This window comes from Crocodylus siamensis, chromosome 11, assembly GCF_052110815.1.
Source record: "Crocodylus siamensis isolate JL-2025a chromosome 11, ASM5211081v1, whole genome shotgun sequence".
NCBI lineage: Eukaryota > Metazoa > Chordata > Crocodylia > Crocodylidae > Crocodylus > Crocodylus siamensis.
This window is the reverse complement of record NC_143405.1, coordinates 63,363,320-63,388,728: the sequence shown is the minus strand read 5'-3', so window position 1 is coordinate 63,388,728 and position 25,409 is coordinate 63,363,320. Positions and strand designations below refer to the sequence as shown.

General features: G+C 46.6%; 1 protein-coding gene across 1 annotated transcript in view; it reads right to left on the bottom strand.

The window, feature by feature from the left end:
- Positions 1–25,409, bottom strand: part of ADAMTS9 (ADAM metallopeptidase with thrombospondin type 1 motif 9) — a 105,973-nt gene that overhangs the window by 4,654 nt on the left and 75,910 nt on the right. Inside the window, exons 32-41 of the mRNA XM_090021152.1 lie at positions 25,241–25,408; positions 18,301–18,474; positions 9,657–9,827; positions 7,886–8,080; positions 6,147–6,279; positions 5,755–5,849; positions 5,506–5,600; positions 5,295–5,428; positions 3,568–3,659; positions 1,669–1,773 (exon numbers count right to left, since the gene is read on the bottom strand). Of these exons, the coding sequence (XP_089877278.1) occupies positions 1,669–1,773; positions 3,568–3,659; positions 5,295–5,428; positions 5,506–5,600; positions 5,755–5,849; positions 6,147–6,279; positions 7,886–8,080; positions 9,657–9,827; positions 18,301–18,474; positions 25,241–25,408 (1,362 nt within the window). The remainder of the gene's footprint in view (positions 1–1,668; positions 1,774–3,567; positions 3,660–5,294; positions 5,429–5,505; positions 5,601–5,754; positions 5,850–6,146; positions 6,280–7,885; positions 8,081–9,656; positions 9,828–18,300; positions 18,475–25,240; position 25,409) is intronic.

Sequence of the window (25,409 nt, the reverse complement as noted above, 5' to 3'; positions counted from 1 at the left end):
CTTCTCTGAGCCAAGGGGCGGCAAGGAGGAAAAAAAAACAAACCAAAGCACAACCTGAGCAGCCAGAAAGGAACAGAAGGCTACTCTTTGCTTAATGCCCATGGTAACAAGCCTAAGTCATTTATGTCTGGCACATCCTGCACCTGGAAATAATACCCAAGTCACTGCAAGACCCTAGCATGATTCTCGAGATCCCCAAACCCCTGCATGAGGCACGGTGTGAGAGGGGGATATAGCCTGGGACTGGTCCCACTGTCTTCTGCTGAGATGGACCAGGCCCAAGGCTGAGCCCTGGCTACAGGACGAGAGTCCCTCTCCAGCAGCGCGGTGATGAGACTGACTTTTCTACATGGACGAGCGAGGTCAGGGCACCTGCAGTGAGCCGAGGCCAGAAAACGCTCGCAACAAAACTAAGAATTGGCTGACCTTCCCATGCATATGGTGTAGTCCTGTGTATTCATTAACCTTCACTCACTCAAGGCAGGTCTGTAGTGACTTCAGCTTAGGTATGGACATAGCAGAGCTGCTTTAAGATTGCCAGCTCAGAGACTTAGCTCAGCGTAGGCTGCAAATTCAGCAGCGAAGCTGGGCAAATGCTCAGGCTGAGCCACCTGCTGCTGCCAGCTGGGCCAGTGTTGGTACCCAAGCTCACAAATGGATCCACGAGCAGGGACATAGCTCTGCAGAGCCAGCCCTGCAACTTGAGAGGAGCCAGGCCCACAGGCATTACAGCCTCACAGTAAATCCCTCATCTTTCTTCTTGCCATCCTCACCTACAGCTTCTGACTTCACTGCCTCTCTCCTTTCCCCCCGCTTTCCCTTCCCATTGCATGTCTTGGCAGGAGGGAGCAGCCGGTGCTATCCATCATAAGACTCTGCAATCCCCGCTTGAAGCGATCTGGTACATCCCACTGGGAAGGGGGTCCCTAACCTTCATGGGAGGGCTTGTTTAGTGCACTGGAGACAAATGTGAAGACCAAATCAGGCAGCAATTCTCTCCTGACCCCCCATTTCTCCTGGCTACTCCCCCTGCCTTGGCAGCTCTTCCACCTAAAAGCAATCAAGCTGTTTCGGGCAAAGAGTCTCTTCCTTCTTACACATACAACACCTGGCAAAAAGGGGGCCTGATCCCTGGCTGCGGTTTTGAGAGGCTGCTGCAGTATGAATAATAATAGCTGTGCCCCAATACTTCTCGTTAGTCTTGGTCATTAGCCTGCTCCTGTCACGCAATTAGAAGTTACAGATAGGAGAGAGCAGCAGGTCAATTTTTGCAGCCCTTCTACCAGCACGAATTTTCGCCTGAGGCCTCGTCAGAGAGCGCAGCCCCAGGTCCACGCTGCTGGTGGTACAGGCTCCCTCCCGGGGGATTCAGACAACTAATTAAAGACATGTCTGCGCCCAGGCGCTCAGCATTCAGGGCTAGACAGACTCACTAATTAACTGCCGTAATTCAGAGCAAGTTACATTTACGACCGTTGCCCCACACCTGACGACAACGCACGCTCATGGTTCAGGGCTCTGTTTTATTTCCTGTGTCGTCTCCTCAATTCACGCTACGTGCTCATGACAGGGATGCTATGAAAGCAATGCAGTCTGTGCCTGCTGGAGCCCCGACATCAGTGATACAGGGATACCTAGAGGTCAGGATTAAGACAGTCGTTTTCTTACTGGGGATTTCTGAATTTCTGACACTGCATAGTTTCCCTGTGAGAGCCATTTTGCTGTTTCCATCACCGAAAGGCCAGTTCCGTAAAGGTCGATGCTAAAGTGACCCTAAAAAGAAAAACACAGAAACAAGTTGATTATCCCCCGAGCTGCTGCTTCTGGAGCCGCTCGATCACAACGTGCTTGAAATCCCAAAAAATGCTGAACGCCCCAAAAAATGCTGAACGCCCCAGGAGTTAAAACTGTCCTGCTTTGCACAGCTGCAAGCTTCCTGCCCTCCCCATGCGCTAGCATGTCGTTCTTCTAACAAGACCTCTCTGGCCGTGTTTTCAATTCTTGCAGCATTGAGCATGGCCAGGATGATGTGATGCTAAGGGAAGGGCTGCTTTCTCCCCACTGGCCAGCTGAGGGCACGCTTGGCTTTTCCATCGCGTGCCGCAGAACCTGCCGTGCTGCATCAGCTGGTGAAAAATGTAACGCAACTAAATCAGCTCCGTCAAACTTTGCAGCTTTCTTGCCACTCCTCATCGGCAGAGGCCAGCCTTGTCCTTGTTTTGTAACGTCCTTTATTTTGTTCTCCTGAAGTAAAACCCAAAGTGTTTTGTTTGCTCCTTAAATCTGTCCTAAATCAATGTTCCTTTTTTTTGTTTGTTTGGGGTTTTTTTGTTTTTTTTAACCCCAGCCAAGGAAAATAAACAGTTCAGGGGCATGGCTGGATTCGGTCTCATTCACTTGCACATGCAAACAACCACTTGTTTCTGTACTTAGAAATACCCCTTTTCAATTTACAATACCAGTCTCCCGACCTGACCTACCCTGTCCAAAACGGCTGCTAGGCTGTGAAAGAGCAGATGGCTCTGAGCTTTGCTCACTGCATTTGCTACTTTGGCAATGTCCATTTGCAGTTCAGCATCAAACCTCCACCTTGGTGGCAGGTGGCAATCAGGATTCCTGAACATGCCTGAGGTAGCAGCTCAGTCTCCAAGCCTTTGTGCTATAAGGAAAAGCGCCGGCTCCAGAAGTTGGAAGGCAAGGACATGAAGAGATTTCTCTGTTCTCTTGACTCCCTATTTATCCTACTTTAGCCTTTTAGCGCATGGGCTGTGGGTTCATCCCAGCTGAGCTGCTCAATTGCTGCCCTGATTCCAGAGCTTGGTGGTTTCAGAAGCTGGTTGTATTGGGGGAGATCATGAAACGTGGAAGGCTGTACACCAGGGAAGTGCAGAGCGCTGGCATGCAGCTGCTCCTGCCAGAGCGTTTCCAAATGTGCATGCATAATGGGCACAAGTGAACTCCTGCAACTTTCCTGCTTCCAGCCTGTCCTTCCTTCCCCTCAACTGCCTACACACCTTCACACTTGACCTTGGCCCTCCTTTTCCCCTGCCTCAACTTGGACTCACCATCATCTCCATTCCTACTCCCCCGTGGTGCACAATCAAAAGTTCAATCAATTCTTCTTGCAGCCCCCACACCCTCTTAACTCTTCTGCTCACTGGCTGTACCTACAGGACCCCCTGGCCTCCGTCCGTCTCGGATGAACTTCCTCTTATGTGAACACGCGTGCTACTTGACAAGCTCGCTCTCCTCTTCCTTCATCTTTGCCTGCACTGTCTACAACTTGACCTCCAAGTTGGGCATTTCTCTTAATCCCTCCCAGCTCTGAACCTTCCTCAGCCTGGCATTTTGGATCGCCTCCTTTCGGACCCTGCTGGCTGTCTCGTAATAACCCACCTCTAAGGTTGTTTTCAGAACTGCGAGTACATTATGTACAGACCAGGGCAAGTTACAGACCGTTGAGGTGAGAAAGTGTTGGAGTTTGGCCAACGCGCCTGGGAGTAATTAATACAAAGGCCAGGACATAACAAACGGATCCAATTCGTGCAAGATGCTGCTGTCAAATACCTGCGGGCACTTGGCTGCGCTGTAGCAGTCCCCAGCAGTGGCATAAGGAACAGGTCGTCCATCAAGCGTCCGTGCAAACTGTAAATCAGTTGCTGTGAAAAATGTTTGGTGAACAGCGCAGAGAGAGATGGGGAGAGAAACATTTAAACATACTATTTGCAAGCAAGTAAAGCTCCTAGAGTTCCTTTTGCACATTAATCTCCAGTGTTAAGATCTTTTCTGCTGGGTTTTGGTACTAAAACCCTGATTCAGCATGTATGTAAACTTCCAGCATGTGACATGCACTGAATTTAACAGGGCTGTTCACATGCTGAAATGTATGAATGTGTTGGAATACCTTGGGGAATTCAGCCTGTCAGATTATACAGAAACTATAACCCTATCAAGTGTTTCCATTTGTACTACATTTCCATATCAGAATAAAGTTAATTTGAATGAACCAATAATAAAAAAGGACACCTGAAGATCTAAAACATATACGTTCCCTTCAGCCAAGAAGGGGAGTTTTGGATTAGAAGAAAACTTGTGTTGCTAGGAAGGATTAAAATGATTATTTTGATAGATTAGATGACACAGGGCAGGTTCAATGAGAATTTCCAATGGACTGACTTCAACTAACATCCATTTATTTAAGCTGGGATTTTCAAAAGGACTGCACAGACTTTAGGGCTGGAAGGGATTTAGGCTCCTTTGAATTTTTATGGGAATGTGGTGCCTAATTCCCATAGGACGGTTCCTTTGAAAAATCCTAGCATGATGTCTTTACTTTTTTTTTTTTTTTTTTTTTTTAAACACAGACTAATAACTGGCAGCTTGAATGCGACTGGGATATCTCCCAATGTGAAAGCAACAGGATGAACTGCTGTAGTACAAGATGTATTTAATCTGTGGTGTTTTAAAAAGTTTCAGCTACGGTATTTACTTTCTAAAGTCATTTCCACACCCCTGATAACAACACTACACCGTATTTTAAACACATTTCTGAGAACAATTGCACAAATCTGGATGGCCAAATCCCTGCCTGCAGGGTACATCTGCGACTTTTCTTGGAGACCACTTCCGACAGGCTCCCTGCTCCCACTACCATCACCATGAGCGATGGGCACGTGACTCCCACTGCAGCGCTGAAGTCCCATTCTGCTCTAACCGGGCACCAGCAAAACTCCCATTTTCTCAGGAGTCAGACTGGCTCCACGGTCTTGGCTCATTGCTCACTGATACCTAAGGAAAGACCTCAGCAGGCAGCAAGCAAGACCCCAAAAGTGCTTCTCAGGATTCAGACTTCTGTCCACACGGTACTAACAAAGCTACATCTGAGTGCACCATGCAGAGAACAGCCCCACTGCACATTATCCTGCACGCAGCACTTGTGGGTGGATGGCTGCATGTCTGGGCCCTTTACGACAATAGCTGCTGTTTGAGTCAGCTTTAAAATAAGAAACAAACAGACCAGAAAACAAAAGTAGGTGGGACTCAGAGACCTTTCCAAAGAGCAAAGTTGGGATGCTAGAGAGAAACGATTTAAACTTCCTGAAAAGAGCATGCTCAACTGCTCTTCTGATCCCTAAACGTGAACTGCCAGGGTTGACGGGATTTGCAACAAAAGGAGGTCTCTAGCAGGACAGGTCACGAATGGTGAGCAGCGAATGCCCGCTCTTGCTCTGAACCAAGGTGTAGCTGTGTGTAAAACAGGCGCGTGTGGATGGTGAGGCCCTGTTTTTACTCACTTATGATTTGCATAGTGTTCAGGTCCAGCCTTACTTTGCTGAAGGTGGAAAACCCAGCTGCTGTGTAATCTTTCCTGCAGTGGCAGTCTTCCCGTCTGCTCCCGTTGTACGGACACTCTGTCGGATTATGTAATCTGCATCAGAAAAGAGCCTGTTCAGCTCCGGATTGGGAAACAGGCACCGTGAAGTTCATACCCAAGTGATTTCTTACCTGTACCCAAACACTTCAGAGAAATTCTCCGCATCCCCACTCACAAGAGTCACATACTCCTTTGGGCTGTCAGTCTGCATCCCAGAACAATATATCTGAAAGGGAGAGACCATCATTTTGTCAGAAACCTATGCATTTAGAAAACAGAAGGTGGGAATTGCAGTGGTGGAAATAATGAGCATATAGGAGAGACTCTTGCGCCTTTGGGAACCGCACACGCATGATTTTCAATCGGTTGCTGAAACGCACCTTGATTATCTTTCCTTTAACGTTCAGGTAATATTCTCCATCTTCAGTGACACCTTTGAGTCTTTTAACATCTTTGCAAGCCCTTGGTAATTCACCTGCAATGAAACAGAAAGGTTTGTAGTCAGGCAGGAATTGGGTAGTTGTATTTCAGGATTTCTTCTGCAACCTCGCAAGCTCCCTGGCCAGCAGTGAACCATAGATCCCATAACTGCCATGTAGCCATGAGTCCTGGAAACCTCACGAAACTCATGTTTGATTGGACTGGGGACTTGATGTTGGAAAGCACTGAGCACTGCAGCTCTCAAGGAGGTCAGTGGGTGCTGCAGATGCTCAGTGCATCCCAGGATCAAGCCATCAGAACCGGAAGGTGAAGCACAGTGTAGAAGACTTACAGTCGTGGATATTGTGGCAGATTCTTCTTTCTTCAGGTTTCAAATCAGCGTGGCACAAGGTGCTCACCTGGTCGTCGTTTGTTAGGCACTGCACTGACCGATGCATCACTCCAACACCGCACGTAACAGAGCACTGCAAGAAGAAAGCATGGTGAGTGCGTTCCAGGGCCGAGGCTTTCGAGTGCCAAGCAGAGGAAGCCCAGCTGGCTGCTGGGTGAAGATAAGTTTGCAAAGGCCCTACTGATTTCATGGTCCTTAACAGGCAGCACTTAAGTGCTTTGCTGGAAGGGGATGGAAATGTTTCACCAGAGCAGCTCGTTCCACTTGCTTAGCCCACTGCATGGACATTTTTCCACACCACATTTCACAGCCAGGATGCCCAAGAGACAAGTACTCATTAGAAAGCTTGATTAGCATCCATGCTAATCCCTCTTTACTCCTGTCAAGTACAGCTCGGGGTCACTAAAAGGCACCGTTATGGTTTCACATGCAAACTGCCGTGCAGCTTAGGGGAAATTTTGGCCTCTTTGGACCTCAAACTCAAAGTCAATCTCTATGGTATTTATGGCACTGCAACCTGCCCTTCATTTTGCACAATGCAAGGTTTCAGTCTGCAAAAGCAATGGCCTCTTTTGGATGCATCGGGTGTTGGGTGGCCAAACTAAGATACCTTTAAAGGTCCAAAGAAGGTGGGAACCCTTCCTTTGAAAACCAAGCCCACACTAAGGTATTTTAGAACAAGCTCCCAAAAACCAGGGCAATCAATTGCTAGCCGCCTTAGAACAATTAGTCTTGGCCCATGCACAGTAGGATGGCAAAAGACATTCCTCACAGGTTACAGCAAACCACCCATGGACAAGCTGTGATTACTCTGTATGAGCCACAGTTTCAGCAGGAGGCAAAACCATGCTCAGTTTGGACTCTCCAGCTGCCCTTATGGGATCCCTTTGGGTTGGGTACGGCCTGGGGAGTCCCCAGGAATGGGGAAGAGCTGGATGCTCTGCTCTGTTTCTGAACAAAACCATTTTGATCTTCTAACATGATTGTCTCCCCAGGTTTTCCTTGTGGCACAAAAGGTAGAAAACTGTAGTTTTCGTCCTAACCTGGAACAACATCTCTCTTCAAACATCAGAGTTTCCCCCTAAATAGGCATTCTGGCTCAAAGCAGCTCAGCTTTACTATTAGCTCAGACAATTTTCAGCATCTTCCGCTTGACTCGACCCTGGTAATCTCGCACAGACTTGATAAATTGCTCTCAGTGCCTGAGAAGTGTCAATAAATCAAACTCGTGGGAGAAATGCAGCAATCCAAGCAACACTGGAGTTTTGGACTAAGCGAAGGGTGGTGCTTTCACTCAAAACCTTGTGATTTCAGCTCCGGAAGAGGGGGAGGAGACACCACAGTAATTTTACAGCCAAAAGCTAATGTCTTCGCCCTTGCTCTACTGCAGGACTTACAGGAAAGCAGAATCTTCTGTATTTTGAGGTTGCAATGGCCTAAACTTTGGCATATCAATTAGTCACAAGACACAACCATATGGTTGGCCATGCACATCACAGGCTTTAGGGGGAAACGTCTTCAGTGCGTGGCCAACTATAGCCCTTCCTGCACCCCAGTCAAATGGTCACCTCCGTTTCATTCCCTATCTGTGCAAAGAGCACCAGGTCTTTTGAAGCTGCCGACCAACCTTTAGAAACTACCCCTCCCCTCCCGTCACAAAGCCTGTGCATCACACTCACACTTCCCCAGTTGCCAACGCGCCATGTTGCCAGGACTGGGCACTCCCCAAGGTAACAGGGGTGGATATTCGGGGGCTGCGTGCCGGGGCAGTTGACCGTGTTCTGGTAGCCGTACTCATAATGGTCCTTCCCAGTATAAATTTCGCTGCAGGAGACCAGCCGTTGCTTGTACCCCTTGCCGCAGGTGACGGAGCACTAAGGGCACAAAAAAGCTCTGTTAGGGCCCTTTCACACATTCAGATTTCAACTGGATAGAAACCAGTTATAGAGTGCTTAGACCTTTTCATAGCCGGCTGGCTCTTTTTATAGCTGGATGAGTCATTTTTAAGCACTCTGCACATGTGGCTGGTCTAAATGTATTGCACGATTAACCAATTCATTGTGCGAAGGTTACTTTGCATGAGTGACCAGTCTAAATTCACGGCGTGATTAACCAGTTAACTGTGTAACATATGCAAGGTGTAGCACAGGCCTTAATGTTGCGTACCCAGCCAGATTTCATGAAGGGGAAGGTGGTTCAGGGGAGAAGCACCCACTGCTAGTGTCCTAAGAGACTGATAAAGAACTGGTCTGCACCAGTTGCATGTTATTGCAATGCATTCTGGGACCGATTTGCCGGGAGCAGTAGCTCACTTTGCCAGAGCTGCCTCGGACTACTGTGAATAGATGCAAAGCACCACCAAACTCAGGGGAGCCTTACAGGATCTTTTTTTAGCAGGGCTCTGGGGTGAGATGGCCTTGATCTGACTGCAGGGTAAGTATAGCAAAGAGGATCAGGACAGATGTAATACAAGGGTCCTTTAGATGGAGCCTGAATGGGAACCTAGAAAGTGCTTCTAGTTATCAAGCAGGCTCTGCTGGCCGCTCACACCTGCTTTTTAATATCCTCTCTCTTGTTTCCTTGTTCCTCCTCCAGCAGAGAAACTGCCCATGAATGCCATGTTGCACATCATGATTTGAGCACTGGGCACGTCTCTGCCCACATTCATACACCGCTGGGCCCTCAGCCCAGGTTGCTCCAGGGGATAAAAGCAAAGAGGACCGAACTACTTTCACCAGTTCTTTTGGTCCAATCTCAGTGGGCCCATCTACACGCTCATTAATGTGCCTCAGTTACTGCACATTTAGTTTAGTACTTCCTTAATAAAATACTAACTAAATGTGCAATACTTAAAGTTACTGTGCAGTAGCATCAGCGCACAGTTATTTAGTGATGTTTACTGCACATTAGCTTAAAAACACTGTGCAGCAGGCTATGAGCACAGTTTCTCTCATAGATTTTAGATTTCATAGATTTCATAGACATTAGGGCTGGAAGGGACCTCGGGAGATCGAGTCCAGCCCCCTGCCCAAAGGGCAGGAAGTCAGCTGGGGTCATAGGATCCCAGCAAGATAAGCATCCAATTTACTCTTGAAGGTGTTCAATGTAGGTGCTTGAACCACCTCTGATGGCAGGCTGTTCCAGACCTTGGGGACTCGGACAGCAAAGAAATTCTTCCTATTGCGCAATGTTATTAGGTTAATGCACAGTAAGCGTCTTTTGTAGACATGCCCAGTTGGGCATAAAATCAGCACAGATCCACTACTGTTCACAGCCTCATGGTGATTTACCCCAGCTGAGGGCTTGGCCCTGGCTACTCACTGTGATCCGGACCACCCCAGGGATGGTGCGGGTGACCGTCAAGTCTGACAGCGTGGGACTCATGCCCGACAAGGTAAGACACGAGTCGGGACTCATGCCCGACAAGGTAAGACACGAGTCGGGACTCACCTCCGACCACTCCCCCGTGATCCAGATGTACTCGCAGGGCGGTAAGCTGCAGCTCTCCATTTCGGGGGGTCGCCTGCTGGCATCACAGTACAGGCTGTTCTCCACGCGCTTATTCTGATTCACACACATGACTTTACGGTACCGGGACGCCTCCCCACAGGTTTTCATGCACTGTCAGCGAGAGAAAGAGAGATGACTCACACTCGTTCACCAATGCAAACATGCTCTATTAATGGCATATGTGAATGCTGCTTCTGTCTCTGTTAGTCATGTTCAAAACTGAGATCATCGTGCTCGGTGCTGTACAAACGCCTAGTGAGAACGCCTGAGGAGTGAACACAGATGAGACAGAAAGGCTGGGAGGGGAAATCAATGTGTCCGAGCTCACGCAGCAGACCAGAGGGAGAGCTGGGAACAGAGCCTGGCTTCTGACTGCCAGTCCACAGGACTGCACCGCTTCTCCCCAGCTGATGACCGCTATTAAATCCACTTCATTTGCAATATGTTTTCTCCCTCCTTCTTTGTGGTGGGCACCCCTGCTTGAACACAAGGAAGTGTTCTGGGGTTGCTTACGGCCAGGTATAAGAAAAGCTGGCAGAAGCCCATGGGACTGCACTAATTATGCTGAAACACCATGGGTATTCGCTGCAGTAAGCAACCAGAGGGAAGAACAAGCTTCCCCAAGGGGTTGCCTAGTTTGATGTATTTAAAAGCATTGATCCCACTCCTTCACTGACATTTGAGATGCCCCGTGTAGCAGGATGCTTACCACAGATGGTTTGTCTGATGTATCTTGTTCTTTTCAACTGGAGTTACCCGCTTAAATACCTTCCGGCTCTGGGGGTAGGTGACTTGCCCAAGGCTACTCAGGGAGTCAGTGGCAGAGGAAGGACTTTGGCCCAGCTCTCGCAAAATGGAAAATGCATGGGGACATCAATTATGGCCGTTGCTATAAGAAGCTAACCTTGCATCCTTGGGATAGTTTGGATAGGGATGATCCTGCTTCAGGCAGGGGGCTGGACTAAATAGAGGTCCTTTCTTTTCTCGATGGCCCTCCCCGTCGTGCTACTTAAGAGCACGAAGTGCTGGCTGTTAATCCAAGTAAAGGGAGACACTGCACAAAGCTTTGACTTCCCTTGGTAAGCAGGCACCTCCTGCTCTTTCAGGCACCGTTTGATCACTGTCCCGGTGTGACTAGAAATGCTTCCCCTGTCTTCCACAGCCTGACTACACAGACATGTTCCTCTGCCCCTCGCCTCCTCCCCAACGCCAGCAATTAATAGAGGAAACGGTACGATTGTGAGGCTGTGCTAACACCTTCCTGGGCTTGTACAAAAATATTTTGTACACAAGCGCATTAAAAAAAGCCACTGACATCCAGCAAATAAATTAGTGGATGCAACAGGCTTCTCAGCTTTTAAGTAACGGGCTAGCTAGCAGATAAAATGCATGGAAAGAATATTTTTCTATGATGCAGAAGAAACATCTTCCTCTAAGGAACAGATACAATATCCCATCACATTGTCTTTATCAGTGCAAACCTCCCTGCTATATGCACAAGATCTGACATGCTCCCCAGCGAGCTAAACCCTGCCAGGAGAATCTGGTTGGTTTTGCCCATTTGCCACACACTGTTTGAGGTCTCTGAACCAGTCCCCTTCACACGTTTTGTGGCAGATCCCCCGTGAGAGCTGCGGAGCACACCTCATTGGGAAGCTCAGGCCTCTCAGGGCCGCCTTGCTTTTAATTAACTGTCAGGACTGAGACTGCAAAATGAGCAGAGGGCTTGGAAAGGGGGCATCCACAGGTAGAAACGCTGGGGCTGAGAAAATCAATGGGCGAGTCTCCAAAGAGGGAAAGGCATGTTTATGCCCATCATAAATATAGAGTAACTGCAAAACAGGAAGGAAAAAAAACCCTCTAAAGCTTCATTTATTGTAGAGGAATAACTTAGTGGCTCTCGGGCAACAGTCAGCATTATAAAACCTGCAGTCTGCCTAAAGACCCTAAGGGCAGCATGTGCTTTCAATCTTATTTACTCTCTCCCTCCGAGTCCCTGGAGTGGAAGTTACTTCCAGGTCTGAGCTGAAATATAATATTCCTAAGGGGAGAAGAGTAATTTGCTTGACTGAGTCCTCCAGAGAGAGAACCAACCGCGCTATATTTGCCCTTCTCTGGTATCTCCTCATTACATAAATGGAGAATAAAATTGAAAAGTGGGTTAGTGGATTGGAATAAGACCTCAGTAAATCTCCTTTGTCACCCGGCTTCCCCTACCAGTCAATAAAAAGCTCTTAACGGGCACCTTTCACCCGCAGCCTGACCCTTCCCCTCCGTGCTCCTTCCCAATTAGGGTGTCTCGACTGACATTTGGGAGAGGAAATCAGTTCTGTGATTTGGATCTTTACGCGACTCAGTTTTGCTGGGTGATGCCAGCTCCAATACAAAACTTCTCAGAAATTCAACGATAATAGCACAAGGCTATCGGTAGCTTCTCTGCTGCAAGACATGCATGGCAATGCTCCACGTCTCATCTGCCAAGATACTAAAAATCCCTTTTTCTCTGTAGGTGCCATGGGGGAAGAGTAAGTGTGGATGGTAAAAAGGTACTGCTATATGATGCGGTAGGTTTTTAACCAGGCAGGATGGCCTGTTGAGCTGAAGTTACTCGTCTAGGGCTGAGGTGCTGCATTTCCAGTTCCTGACACTGCCACAAACTGAGCAAGTCACTTAATGTGACTTTTGGGCAAGTCACCTAATCTCTCCATACCTCAGTTGCTTGGCTGTAAAAGGAGGTCCCTTCTCCATTGCCTCTGAAGAGCAAGAGAAGGAGGCAAAGAGTGGGAGGAAGAAGAGGTGGGGAGGGAGGCAGGGAAGGAGAGAGATGCATCTCCTCTCTTCAATGCCAGCTGGTCTATTTGGGCCCCGACTTCACCAGGCATTTTCAAATGTGATGAACATGAAGAATGTATACAGTCTCTTTGAAATCAGTGGGGGGAAATCAGGCACAAACTTCTGCCTTGGGCTGAATGCGGCTTTAGATTTCAGGGCAGGGTCAGATCATCCCTTGCTGGGTATATACATACAGCACCTAGCACAATGGCATTCCCATCTCAGACAGGGTGCTGGGGCACTTCCGCAACACGCGAGTAATTGGAAAGATAACATGCCAGCAACTTGACCTTGGGTCCTGCTTCGAAACAGGATGGTGTGTTATAACAACCCAAGTATCTTACAGGTTATTACATTTTTTAAGGGTCCAGGTGCCACCCGGGCAGTGGCAGGACAAGCTTCCTTGATGCCCGTACCTGGTCAACTAATAAGAATGGGAAGCGGGATTGATTTCCACGCTTGATTAAACAGTGGGCCTCATTCCTCAGCTTGCTAACGAAGGCTCCTATTGTGATGGCGGGTTCGATTTTGTGGATATCCATCCACAGGGGACCCGCCGGAGCTTATAAACTCTGCTGACACTGGGCACCGAACAGCTTTTCTATAAACAACACTGTCTCTCGTTTTCAATCAGTACGAGTCGGCTTGAGATTAGCTCTTGGAATGTCTCTGGTATGTCACCCAAATTAGCACTTGGGTCTCCAGGCATCTGTCATCCCTCTGCAGCACTTTGGAGACGACGGTCAGGAGGCTGCCGAAAACTGTGCAGCCCCAGGGTGAGCATTTTTTTTTTTTTAAATCGATAAGGCTTAAATCTATTGACATGCCCCAAAATAAACATCAATTAAGACAACCCCACAAAGGTGAGAAATGCATCTACAAGACAGAGTGCCAGCAAATGAATGCAACAGATACATTAAAGACTCTAATTAGCCACGGTAGGGTTATAAAACATTATTTATATTGAAGTTTGACAGCAGCGAAAATGCAAGAGAGGCTGCTGTTTCATTTAAGTCTAGGGGAAATTTAAGAGGGAGTCTCCTATTACTGACAGATATAAATCTTGCACAAGACAAACGGGGAAAAGGAACTAAAAGAAAGGGAGAAAGAGGGCTGACAAACAGGGCACAATCTTGACAAATTCTCTCCTTCCTCCTCCCCTCACATCTGAACTATTTTTATAGACGTTTCACACACAGATTTTTTTTTTTAGCTATCTCTCTAGCTGTTAAATGCCCCCTCTCCCCACCTCTAAAATCAATCCCAGCCAACCCAACAGCAACAACAAAACAGCCACCCTGGAGGGCATTTTAGAAGCACGTCAACCTTTGGGGGGGGGGGGGGTGTCAAAATCTGAAATTTAGACAAAATTTGCTCAAAGTTTCAAAGTGTTTGGATTGGGTCTAGACATCCTTCCATGGGTATTCTGCCTGAAACTAGAAGGGTTTGCCCTGAAATAACAATGGCCAGATCTTCCTTTCTTTCACACCCCTGTACCTATACCCCCCCCATATATACACATGTATACACACATAGACACACGCACGCACACACACTTTTCCCCCACTCATGTATTTAATTTTAGTTTCAAGTTTGGCATCATCGATCCAGAAGGATGAATGGAAACATTCCTTCCCTATCAACTCTGCCCTTTTCCTTTCGGTCCCAATCCTCACTTTGTCCCTTTCTGCCGACTTGCATCAATTGGGTTAGAGCAGAGACAAGTTAATTAACATCAATACAACAAGAAAGCAGCCCAGGGTATGCAGACAGTTCCCCGTTCCTTTTGCTGCCACAACCACAGGGGATGAAATTCAAAAAAGACATATACAAAATGCTTGCTGGAGTCTCTTTAAAAACAAAAAACAAAAAAAGAGAGAGAAATCAGGAATGTAGGAGCCCTGTGGTAGTGTTTCAGGCCATGCTATTTCTATTGTTTGGCTTCCCTGTCCACCGCAGACTAACGCAATCTGTGCTTCCTCCCTATAAATAATGCACAGGCTATGTTTGCAGCTGGCAAGGAGGTGCTTTGTTTTAACGGCACATCAGACAAAATAAAAGCTATTCAAAGAGAACGACTTGGAAACCGATACAAAGGCGTCAGTGCCGAACAGGGAACATCTGCTGCACGTTCCCAATAACGATTATTTATGGACCAGGACGGCTCCAGCCCACCCTCCTCACCCCCCACCAAAGCTTCCTTGGAATCTGGTCTGTCACATGGTCGAGATTTCCACCGCGCGCAGTGGGCTGGGGAGCCCTGGAAACCTTTAGGAAACCAACGTGACCCATCCAACATCCACCTCCCACAAAAGGCTTGGCAGGGGGGTGTGCGTGTGCGGCTCTCTCCTCTTGCTGAAAAGTTGCAAAGATGAGAGAGAGAGAGAAGAAATCAGAGGCAAGAGAAGTTGCTTCCAGAACTAACTGCCGCACTCGGTAAGTACTGAGATTGCATGCTGTTTGGTGACCTACTTTGCTAAGTGCTTGGGAAATTTAGGAGTTGAATGAGTTTAAAGTGCTCGGTAATAGTGCAAATGCCGTAGGATGTTTGCTATGACATCTCAACAGCTTCCAAATTTCTTCTGAGCCAGCCGTCTGCTTCAGCTCTGCCTCTCTGTTTCTGGTCCAAGTCAGCCTTGAAAGTCCTGGGCCAAACCTTTCTCAGATATAAATCTGCATCGGTGTTTCTCCCTGTCTTGGAATCATTCATTGGGAACCACAGCGTTATGATTCGCGCCCCAGTAGGACCTTCGAATGTCATTAAGATTGTGACCCCGCCAATGGCATCAAGTTAAATTGGTCCGCAACAGACCCCACGAGGCCAAAGTAGCAGCGGTGTGAGGTGTACTAGGTAATGTCATACATGTATGTGGGTATCCCATCTTTTAATGAGTCAAGGACAAGCTAGCAGAGGAGGGAAAGATCACCCCAGGAATAGGTCAGCTGCAAGTACTGCAATGGGGATGCTGCATCAGGCTGAAATGCTCTTTGTTTCGCCCGTGAATTTTCTTTTCCTTACTTTTTTCAAAAACGGCTGTGTGATAGACACCAAAAATGCAAGTTTGAGGGCAGCAGCATTTTCTGCCAGCGATTACAGCTCATGTGTAACGCTACAGCAACCCGAAGAGGGGGGCTCTGGCTCTCATTAACACTCAGCTCCCTTTGCATCAGCCTGGCTGTGGAAAGGGACCCGAGGGATTTAGTCTGGACTTTAAGGCCCCTTTTTACCATGCGGAAGCAATAGAGAAGACCTGCAGGGTAAATAAGGCATAGCTAGGCTCCTGGTTGCATTTATTCCCTCTCCCTGATCCTGCATCCCCTTCCAGCAATGGGAATTTTCATCACGGACTTTGGTGTGCCCTGAGCTTACACCCTTACGGCATGCTGGAGCTTCCTTGCGGATTTCGGGGCATGCAGTTTGAAGCTGTTACTGTGTGCCGTGCTCGCACCGATATCAGCTGGCATCTTGTGCCCACACCTGGAGGCAGACCTAAGGACACATCCTGAAGGTTAGCATCAGGATCTGAAGGGGGAAATGCAAAAGGTCTGGAGGGGAAAATACGTGCTCATAAAGCCAGAACCTGGTAACCCCGAATCCCAAACTCTTTACAGTCAGAAATCTCTCCCCGCTGTTGCCTGCTGCAAATATACATCTCAGGTGTTCTCAGCCAGACCACTGCAAGCTGGCCTAAAACCATCCCAGCCAGACCTCCCTGGATTATGTTATGCTTTGCAAATACCTTGGCGTCCCACCGTGCTCTCTCCAGCCCACCCTGGGTACGCTCATTCATACAGCAGATGTGCGAAACGGGGGCTACTGAAAATTTATGCATTAATGCTCTTAAATAAATTATTCTGGTGCCATAAGCTGCTTGCATCCATCACGTTCTTGTATCCTTCATTCTGGGTCACAGCGCGCTTGATTTGTGAATGGGCACATGCCCTGAGAAGCAGAAAAACCCTGCACTTAGTCAGACAGGCATCCTGGGAATGTCCATATAACAAATTAATGTGCCAACCCAAACGCTCAATCACAGGATTCGGGCACATGAAACCTGAAGCTGGGTAGATCATGAGAATTCAACAGGTTTCCTATATTCCCCCTGCAGACCTCAAAGAGGACCGTGGCTTTATTCCCACATGCCCTTGGTACACTTGGAAGAAAGATGCAGTTAGGTGTTAAGGATGGTTTAAACAGGGACAATGAATATTATGCTGTTATTTGGCTTAGCTTTTGTGTCCCCTTTGTTCCTACAGGGTCTTTGCATGGGTGCCTCTTCCAGCATTGCTTTCCTCCCTTCCTACCTACTGTATTCAAATCACTCTCTCCAGTCCATCCACTGCTCCGTGCACATCTTCTCACAGGTCACAAAAGCCTATGCTATATATCTTTCTACATGTCTCAGGAGACCCAGCAGGCATGCTGGGACCTCTGAGAAAATGTCATCTTTCTCTTCCCTCCTGGACTGTCTTGCTCTTCCAACGACCAATTTATCCTTCCTACTGCATTTTTCATTCAGCTACCCCTGATAAGAGCCCTGCTTTTTGCACAGCCCCGCTCTGTTCCTCCAGGCAGGCTGTTTTTATGTGCATATGGATGCTTTCCCAGTCTATCGTCCTATTCACTATTTATCTCAAGCTGCATCTGGTTTTCTCCAAACTGAAGAGGGGCATTTGGTGCTTGAAAACTTATTTCAACATCTCTCCCAACCATGCAGCTGCTCTGATAGAGATCCCCCCCAAAATAACCCTGCCTCTTGCATATTGCTTGGCCCAGCACAGCTACACCAGAACCGTCCTTCACCATCCTTCCTCCTGACCAGTGTGCAGCAGGCTCATCCCAGTTCTTGCTGGGAACCTCAGTGTGCCCAACCTGGGGCACTGATGATGTCTGATCAGGAGATGCGAGTGCAGATCTGCCTACAGTCAAGCCAAGCCTGATGAAGGGACTTTGATCCCGAAAGCTTGCAGAAAAGGACACTTTTCTTGCAATTTCCCAGTAGGTACAATAAAAGGTATCATTTTGGAACCAAGAGTTCTAGTTTTTTTTGTACAGCCAAGCAAGGAAGTTTGAAACCACGGGCTTTTTGGGTGGAGGAAGGAGGGACCTGCCAAGACAGAGGATGCCTGTCAGGAAGAATCTGGATAGAAGTGCCCAAAAAGATGCTTAGAGCAGGCAGCACAGAAAAGTCTTTTTTTTTTTCAATGCCCATCTTTGTCTGCTATGGCATCTCAATCTCTTCCAAATTTCTTCTGAGCCAGTTTTTCTTTCCATGCCCACCTTCCTACCACCCTTGGAGCCACACAAAGTTACTAGTCAGCATGTGTCAGGGTAGCACAATCTGGCCCAAAGGTGAGACCAGCTCAGAGTCAGGCCCAGCGTTGGCATTGGCAGGGACTCAGTTTGGGGAGATGGCACCAAGCCCCCTCGGCAGCTTGCACGTATCCAGCCAGGCTATGCAGGGACGTCCTCCAGCCTATTTGGGAAAATACTGAAACAATCTACATGCATCACCATCTCATTTTCTCTCCTGGCCGTTGGACGTCATCAGCCTAAACACGGCCCAGCTCCACATAAACTTTGGCCATCTGACAATAATCTTCCCAGCCGGCTAACCATCTCTTAGGTCTCTCGGCGGTTCACGTTTCACACAACGAGTAACACAATACTGGCACATGTGAGGGAGAAGGTCTGTCTTGCATGTGCTTTCAATACAGCTGAAGCTGCCCCTTCCAGCCCCTTGCTACTCACCGCTTGCCATTCTTCTGCTTCCCAGCTGTAAATGGGACAGTCGGCAAGGTGGCATCCCTGTTCAGCCTCGGGTCTCGTGGACTGAGGGCAGTCAGCTTCCCTGGCTGGTTTCTGAGTGCCGGTGTAGCAATACACATTCCTCCGCTGAACACCTCTTCCGCAGGACACTGAGCACTAGGACAGGACAGAAAAATAAGTTGCTGCTTTACACGGCAGCTTCTGCTCCTTCTTCTTCTGACGCGCTCTCTGGTGCTACAAGGGAGGTCTCTGGTTTCTGCAGAGATAATGCTTTACTCTGCATTTAGCAAATGTTCACATACAGACATTTAAAAAACTGTTCTCTAAGAAAACATTTTGCAAAAAAATTAAATAAATCTGAATACAAAGGGGGAAATCCTGGCTCCACTAAAATGAATGGGAGTTTTGTCACTGATGCAGTCAGTGGACTTATCAAAGGATCACAAGACAAAAATCTCTAGAGATAAGGCATTAATCAAACCACCCAAATGCCGGAGACAGCAGGGAGCTGTATGCAACGCTCAGTGCAGTTTGCAAATAGTTTCAAACAAATAAACCCCACAATACAAGAAATATTATTTAGCAGTCTGCACAGCTTTAATGAAAAAGCATGAATTAGACAGCAAAATATAATTGGGGCGGTAAAGATTGGTAGGTGTAATATTTCTGTAATATCCTTCAATAGACACTCATACACAAATGCTAACGTATATCGCAGGCTGAAAATAGACCCATTTTGTTAAATGGGCTGCTTTATTTTCACATATTTGCTTTATCGAGGTATAAATACTTTCCCTGCTAGTCATATAACATGCAGCTGACTCGAACAATTGGCAACATATGTTTTTCAGGTTTTTAAATATTGTTATCCAGAGCTCACTACTTCCACCAGTTTCTTTCCTCTTGCACCCCTTCTTACAATTTCACACTATAAATGATTTATCTGATAAATAAATTGTTTAATCGTTTACCACTATATAATGATTTGACTAGGTCGCGAAGCACAGTTTATGAATGTGGAAATAGATGGCTAATGTTTAGATAGCAAAAGCATTCAGGACTCGTAGTGGTGGTGATATCTTTTATTAGACCAACTAGATTTTTGCAAATAAATAAATAACTCTTTAATTGCAAGCTTTCGGGCGCAAACACCCTTCATCGGGCATTGGGAGAAAAGATTGCAAAAGTTCTCCTGGCTAGAAATGAAAGCTCAGATTTCACAGATTTTTGCAAAAATCTAGTTGGTCTTATAAAAGATATCACCTCTACCATGAGTCCTGAATGCTTTTTCCCCGTAGACCAATCCGGCGACAACCTGGATACCTGACACAACATTTAGAAAGGAAACGTGTAGAGACAGCTCTTACAATGCACGCGTTATGATTAACCTTTTGCTGCCTGGAAGAAATTAGAACATAAGGCCATGTTAATATACGAGATACGGAGAAAATCATTTTATAATCCATTAGTCTAATACCCATAGAAGTAAGCTCCCTTCAGTAATGGAATTAAGCCATTTAAACTGGGCAACGAATCCTCTTCCAAGCGGCTTAAAAAGTGTCAGCCTGTAACGCAGCATTGGTGTTGCTGTATCTGAACGTGCCATCAAGCAAACAGGACCAAAGAAAAGCTGAGTGTGAACATTCTCCTAGTTGCAAATATTTATGAAAGGTTGGTTTTATTGTCTGACTTGGAGAAGCGGCACAACACAGTTAGATCTCTACGACTGCGTGAAAATGCTTCCCATATGGTGTAATGTTGCTATTGTGATTAACAGCCCTGTTTATCTTAAGCATTCCAGAAGGGAGAGTTAAGCTGAATAATGGAAACACGGCTGGAGAAATGCATACCCCAAGTTGCTTGCTATGTTTTGCAATGACTTGTGCTTGGGCTTTAAAAAAAGGCCCGTTTCCAAGAAGGCACTGACACCAGTAGAACGGGTTCGAGTTGTAGCTCACTCTCAGACAGGGCTGAGCCAATGCTCGCTTGAATTGAGCGGAAAAATGCACTATCAACAGGGACACTGATGCCTTCTCACGGTACTAGGAGATCAGTCCCTAACACTTCCTCAGCCTGGTGAAGGGTTTGTAAACCTGAAAGCTTGCTAAAATAAACTGTTTCCAACTATTTAGTTGGTTTAATAAAAGATATCAGATTTACCCCAAAACCCTTCTGGCTGCACTTCACTTCACTGAACTTTCCTTTTCTGCAATATCATCCAAGAGCCAGGCTGGAGCACAGATCCCCTTGGGGAATTTGATCCCCTTGCATGCACTGGGAGGGTCAAATCCTACCCCCACTGAATAAAGTGGGAGTGAAACCTTGACCCCTTTGAAGTCAGTGCTCCCTTCACTCCAGGTGCACAGAAAGTTGCCAGAATTGCTCGGAGTGGGAGGTTTTTATGGACTCGGCCAGGATCGCAGTTCTGTACTGCCCTATAAGAGACTGTCCAGATCTCCCGAGCACATCCAAATAAGCCTTTTGCAAGGAAGCCAGCCACCACCAGCTCCCAAACCTGCTCCTAGGAGCGGAAGGGGAACTCCTGCTGCTGTCAGGGTATTACTGCTAAATGCTCATGGCTCCCCTAATACAGCGAGGAGGTGGCCACAGAGAGTGACCTGGAGTCCCTTCACCAGGATGACTGCACTTAAGGTCCTTAGCTGAATGAAGTCCACAGGATGTCTCTCCATGGATTTCAAAGAGCTTTGGATTTAAATTTCAAGCCCCTCTGCAGTCGAAAGGCACCCGCCGATCTGTTTGTAATGTACAAGTACAGATCATACTTCAGGGTCTACCCTGGCTTAAAAGCAGCAGAATTTTATACTATTCTAAATGCCATTTAAGACAGAGAACCTGCCCTATATTCGTTTTAATAATGATTATTGTAACAAACTGTGAAACTTACCTTCCTAGCTCTACCGATTTAGAAGAAGTGATGCTGATTTACGCCTGCTGACTGTTTTAATCTAAAGTCATAATAAACCTGACACTATGGGCCCTACTCCATGTACTGAAGGATCAGGACCCTTTGGACTTTACACTGACATCTCTCCATGGGGCAGGACGAACCTGCTGGCTCGTTCAGCATTTCTACAGGCGTATCTGTAGTTTTGCGCAAATTCTCCGTTGTCTTTGGAGGAAAAGGACATAAACGATGCAATAGGTAAACTTCTGCATCAGAACAGTTAATCACTTGTAAATATAGATGGCCAGATTTAAAAGCAAAATCTACATAAGCAAGCAACAGAATAAGCAGTGGTGTTTTGACTGCTTATCTTTATTGACCCCAATTCACAGAGATACTAGTTAAGCATATTGCATCTGACATCTCAGTGCTGTTCTTAGTTTAAAAAATGCAAGTTACTTTCCGAGAGAGACTTTTTCTTTCTGATTAACGCATACATTACACCGTGTTTTGCCCTAGGAAGGAGGATTCATAATTAGCTAGAAGAGAACTTCCCAGAATCTCAAAGCAAACCATTGCAGATCAGAGCACTCGCATGGGAACGGAGCACGCCGTGGTAGTAGTGGCTCGGGCTATCCTGTTACAATCATTCATTTTGCATTGCCTAAAAGGCAAAGGAAGGCACCCCGGGTGCACACAACAAATGGTGGCTGTGTGGTGACAATGAGAACATATCTGTGTGACAGAGCTGCTGTAGCTCTCCCAGACTGTTGCTGCTTTATCTGCTACAAAAGGGGATGATCGATCCTATAGCAGCGGGTTTATCCATTGGTGCTGTACGCAAACTTAAAATGCCCATTGCTAATATTTCCAGCAGCACAGGACTTCTCACCCTTCGAGCCAAAGGACTGCATAATTTTGCTACACTCACAGCACGTGAAAAGTGCCCGGGCTTTGCATTTCTTTTGTAACGGCTATATACAGCCGGTGGTCACCTTCCCACTCCTGTGGTGACTGGCAGCTGCCAATCTGGTGTGCATCACTGGTGCACGGATGCTGGAGATGCGCAACACCCACTGATGCACACCTCCAGCAAATCTGGAGCACTGTCTCCAGCTACTGTCTTGCTGCCATACCTGGACTCTCTCCTAAAAATGTCCCGTGCCCAGAATTGCCAGCAATAACTTTAGTGGGCACCAAAGCCATCACGTGGATTTAAGCCTTCTTCTCTTTCGATCCCCCAATAAACCACCGCAGTAGATGGACGTTCAGTGCTGGAACTGTTACATGAATAAAAGTGATCCCTTTTGTTTGCTCTCTGCTCAGAAAGCAAGTCCTTAACTCATTCTAACCTTTCCAGTGACATTTTGGAGCACAAATAGAGAGCAGATGTTTGGGGCACCCAGGGTACAGCTGTGATAAATCCTCACAGCTGCACTGGTTTGGGTGGAAGCCCACTGGTTTGGCCTCCAGCTGAGGATCTGGCCAGGATGTATGCCACTGACTATTTACATTTCTTTTCTTCCAACATCTCTGCCTTTAGGCCATAATATGAAGCGAAAAAGAAGAGCAATTGTCCAGCTATTTATACGCTTCCCGTTTTGACACCTGCAAGGCACAAATGGCACTTCCAGAAGTGTGAAGTATCTGTCCCTGTGGCATGAGCCTGCTAACTGCTCTGAGTTTTGCTATCTTCAACTCTGATTTCACTCTGCCGAGAGAGTGGGGTATTTTCTCTGCCAAGCATAAAGGAACAGTGTCAGGGCATTGTTGGGTATTTTTAAATGCTCTAATTTGCTGGGTTTGAGACTTGTTTTTATCTTCCCTTGCACGCTTAACATCTCCAGGCCCTATCCTCAGCTGGTTAAACTGGTGCCGTGCTGTTGGCTTCATTGGAGTTAAGCTGAGATGCCTCAGCTGAGAATCCAACTCTTATGCTAGAAATGATTTGCCTATTCTGGGCCTGATCATTAGCATACAAATAATCTTTAATTGCCTAGTCACAAGAGATTACCTTGGGCCATAAATCACTTCAGACTCTTATTAACGTTGGTTTCTTTTTCAAATTGTATACAATTAAATTTTGACGGAAAGGAATGCTTTGAATTCTAACACACTTATTTTTATCAATTAAAATTAGCATATTTTTAAGCAATCAACAGACCATTACATTAGTGTGTTTACTTTTATTAGCTGCAAAAAATTTGCTTTCTGGAGCAGTCACTTTTAATATGGTGCACAGCTGATGTGTTGAGACACTAAATAGTCTTACCTCTTCTTCTCCTTGTAGGGTTTTGGACAAAATCAAGGCCTTAAGACTGTACCCAGTAAGATGCCCGTTGCACTTTAAATGTGAGAGCAGTCTTTTCTGAGTCCGCAGGGCTCACCCAAGCCCTTCCACATTTTTTTGCAAGACCAATAAACCTAAATAACAAATGTCAGGCTACCCCTTTTTCTAAGAAAGGCAAATATTGGAATACTAGTTCTTCAAAATGGAAAGGAAAAAAAAACCCAATTCTGAAAACAATCATGAAAACATTGGGTTGGTTTGTTTTTAACAAATACCTGACGTTTGATAACAATTGTATATACAAGTATTAATAGGGATTGCATGTTTGTGTGTGCATATCGATATGTTCCTGGTTTATTTTTTAGCAGAGGAAGCATACAGCAAGACTCCTGGCCTTTTGCACTAATGTGGCAGAGAAAGCAAGACTGTGACAGAACGGGACATTTTACAAGTTAACAGTTCATTTAGTTTTCGATCTTCAATAATTTTGCGGATTAGCACGCTGGCAAAGTACATGCAGAAATCAAGATTGATAGGCAGAAAAAACACGAGGCAACGGGTTCAAGATGCAGCTGAGTGTTGAGGGAAATGTGAAATGTTATTTAAAAAGACATTGGCAGTGTTAACAAAAAAAGGAGCAGCACAAATAAAAACAAACAGAAGGATATCTTTGGGCCTGAAATAATCCATTAATATAGAAATATTAATACAGAACTATTGAAAATAAAGAATTTTTTTTCAATACTGGAGCATGGGAAAGCAATGTGAAGAAAGACCCGCAAATCATAGGTTGAACCAAAGCCAAGCTTTTCCACATCCGCATAACTTGAGGCACAAAGCCTGTGTTCTTTGTGAAGCCGAGCTAACTGATGTGGTCACAGTGCCATGCAACTGGCAGGAAAAAGTTGACAAAAATGTATGTTTTTAATGAATGCATGTTCATTATATGAACTATATTTAGGAAGGTTGTTTGTTCCTAAATATCTCCATTTTCTAGTAAAAATGAGAAGTGGCAGCTTTCATGTTAGAAGAGGGGTGGGCAAAATACAGCCTGGGGGCCAGATCTGGCCTGCCAGGCCATTCTATCCAGTTTGCGGGACCCCTAAACATTTTGGAAAACTCCTGATTATTTGCTCCTAGCTGCCTGTCAAAGATGACAAGAGCCAGGAGCAGTAGGACCCAGAGCAAGCTGGTGGCAGGACCCGGCAGCAAGGTCTGCCCAGCCCTGCTCCCACGACCAGAAACCCCTACCTAGCAGAGGCTTCTAGTCTGGGACCATGGGGCTGTTCCTGCTTCCCTGCACCAGAGAGGGAAATGTGGCCTTCAACGGCCTGCCAAAACTCGGTAAGCAGCCCTCCACCTGAAATACTTACCCACCCCTGTGCTAGATGCTGCAATAAAGAAGGATGACTGGGCTTCATCAGATTCTGGGTAGTCTCACACACCAAGTCCTCTTTGAGCAGCAGCTTAAGAAATGGAGAGCCAGGACTGCTTTGTTACCCACTGACCACCTTCCTGCACATGCAAACAGATTTACTACATACTCCGGTGACGTAAATCAGTGCAGTTCCACTGCCGTGTATGGAGTGAGACCCATTTACATCAGCTTAGCGTCTAACTCAGACCATTTGTACTCCAAAGTCTGCAGAAAGAGTGAAAGGAGGAGGTACCTAGGCCCCAAATGATCCAGCAGATCAGGAGCATCTAAATAATCAACAGGATCTTACCTGTCCCCAGTCTCCTGTTTTCCACTTTGGACATCTTCCTCCACGGCATTTTCTTTCCACGTTTGGTTTGGGCAGGTGCTTGCAATAATCATCTTCCAAATGGTTTCCTTCCTTGGATAAGCAGTAGACAGTTCGGCTTTTGTGTCCCCGTCCACAAGAGACAGAGCAC